Here is a 1566-nt window from a genome sequence, read left to right on the forward strand (position 1 = left end):
AAAATATGCATAAAATTTTAGTTAAGGCTACAACAAATGACACTGACTTTCTGATTGACATGCAGTATCCATCACTTATCCTGTTTTGTATTTAGTTCATTCTTGTTTCCTTTATCTCTCCCTCAGTTATAATAAACTAGAGTGTTTGCCAGTAGACATTGGTCAATTGACTAATTTACAGTCTCTCAATATATCACACAATTCACTAACTGTTCTACCACAGTCAATCACTAGTCTCTCCCACCTAGAGGAACTGGTACAACACACACACACACAACACAACTTACATTAGGCCACTGTAGGGTTTCCCACAAAGCATTCTAAGTGAGCTAAACAGCATGAGCTTCATGAGCTGACAAGCACTACAATACAGTACATGGCATTTGGAGCAACTTTAAAAATTCATAAAAAATCCAAACTTGATCATAGTCAATTCAAACTCTTTACACAGCATAAGTACATGTATATGTATCAGAAAAATTATTAAAATGGGGAAATCTTTTCTTTTCATTTTTGACAAAATTTGGCCAAAATCACTGTGCTATTATAGGGACTTCGGCCCAATTTTTGAACAACTTTTAAAATTCATTAATTTTTTATACAACATAAGAACATGTACATGTATCAAGAAAAATTATAAAAATGAATAATTTATTTGTTATGATTTTTGTCGAATTGGCCTAATTTTGAGTGAATTGACAATCCACTGATTATGCCAATTAAAATCCTGTGGGAAGCCCTGAGTACATACATGTAGTACATATACTTGTACATGTACCCATTAGCTTACTTCATGAGTCCTCACTATAATGAATAATATAATAGTAGTTAACTTCACTCACTCAAATCTAATGGTAATGGCCCCTGTCATGAGACTTGTTTATTGTGTTTAGGATGTAAGTGGTAATTCCTTGGAGGCATTACCTGATGGTCTTGAGAGGTTGACAGTTTTGAGAACTTTTAATTTATGGGAGAATAGATTGAACGAGATACCACCTAACCTCGGAGAAATGAGGAGTGAGTACATGTACATGTAAATCAGTTTCAAGTAGTCACTGTATCACAATTCAGTGATTTAACAAGAAGTACCATATGTGTGGTAATTTCTGTTGTTATTTGTGCTCACCTTAAATCCTTACAATTTAAACCACCTCTATTGCCATTCTATTGTATATAGACTATGGCCAGAATATGAAAATTAGCTTGCACAAATATTAATTTTGTAGCACATTTCGTCAAAAAAATGAAATTTTAAACACTCAAAAATTTGAATGTATACCGTGTATTTTTGTGTTGTATATGTTTTAAATATTTTTATTTTTAGATTTGACTAAATTATCACTATCTGAAAACAAGTTAAAAGCATTACCACCTTGTAAGTGGATTAAATGTAGTCAGTGTATACTTAGAGTATGTGGTGTTCTTTATCTTGTTATTAGTGGTTGGGTTGGAGAGGATTACTGAGATTGATTTAAATCAAAACCAATTGAATGAATTCCCAATCATTAGACCAGGAAACACATTAAAGGTATTGGCATGTGTACATGTATGTGTTTTGTCATGACA

At 32.5% G+C, this 1566-nt stretch overlaps 1 protein-coding gene across 1 annotated transcript; it reads left to right on the forward strand.

Annotated features, from left to right (window-relative positions):
• Nucleotides 1-95: 95 nt before the first annotated feature.
• Nucleotides 96-1540, forward strand: LOC105316132 (leucine-rich repeat-containing protein 1-like; the record flags this gene model as incomplete). The annotated part of the gene is made up of 4 exons (XM_011410942.2): nucleotides 96-256; nucleotides 894-1017; nucleotides 1325-1375; nucleotides 1440-1540. Coding segments are annotated over 4 exons (437 nt in total), but the record flags the coding sequence as incomplete, so codon positions are not given.
• Between the last annotated feature and the right edge of the window lie 26 nt (nucleotides 1541-1566).

The sequence above is a fragment of the Amphimedon queenslandica genome, unplaced genomic scaffold, assembly GCF_000090795.2.
Source record: "Amphimedon queenslandica unplaced genomic scaffold, v1.1 AMPQUscaffold_4712_Cont23311, whole genome shotgun sequence".
In the NCBI taxonomy this organism is placed as follows: domain Eukaryota; kingdom Metazoa; phylum Porifera; class Demospongiae; order Haplosclerida; family Niphatidae; genus Amphimedon; species Amphimedon queenslandica.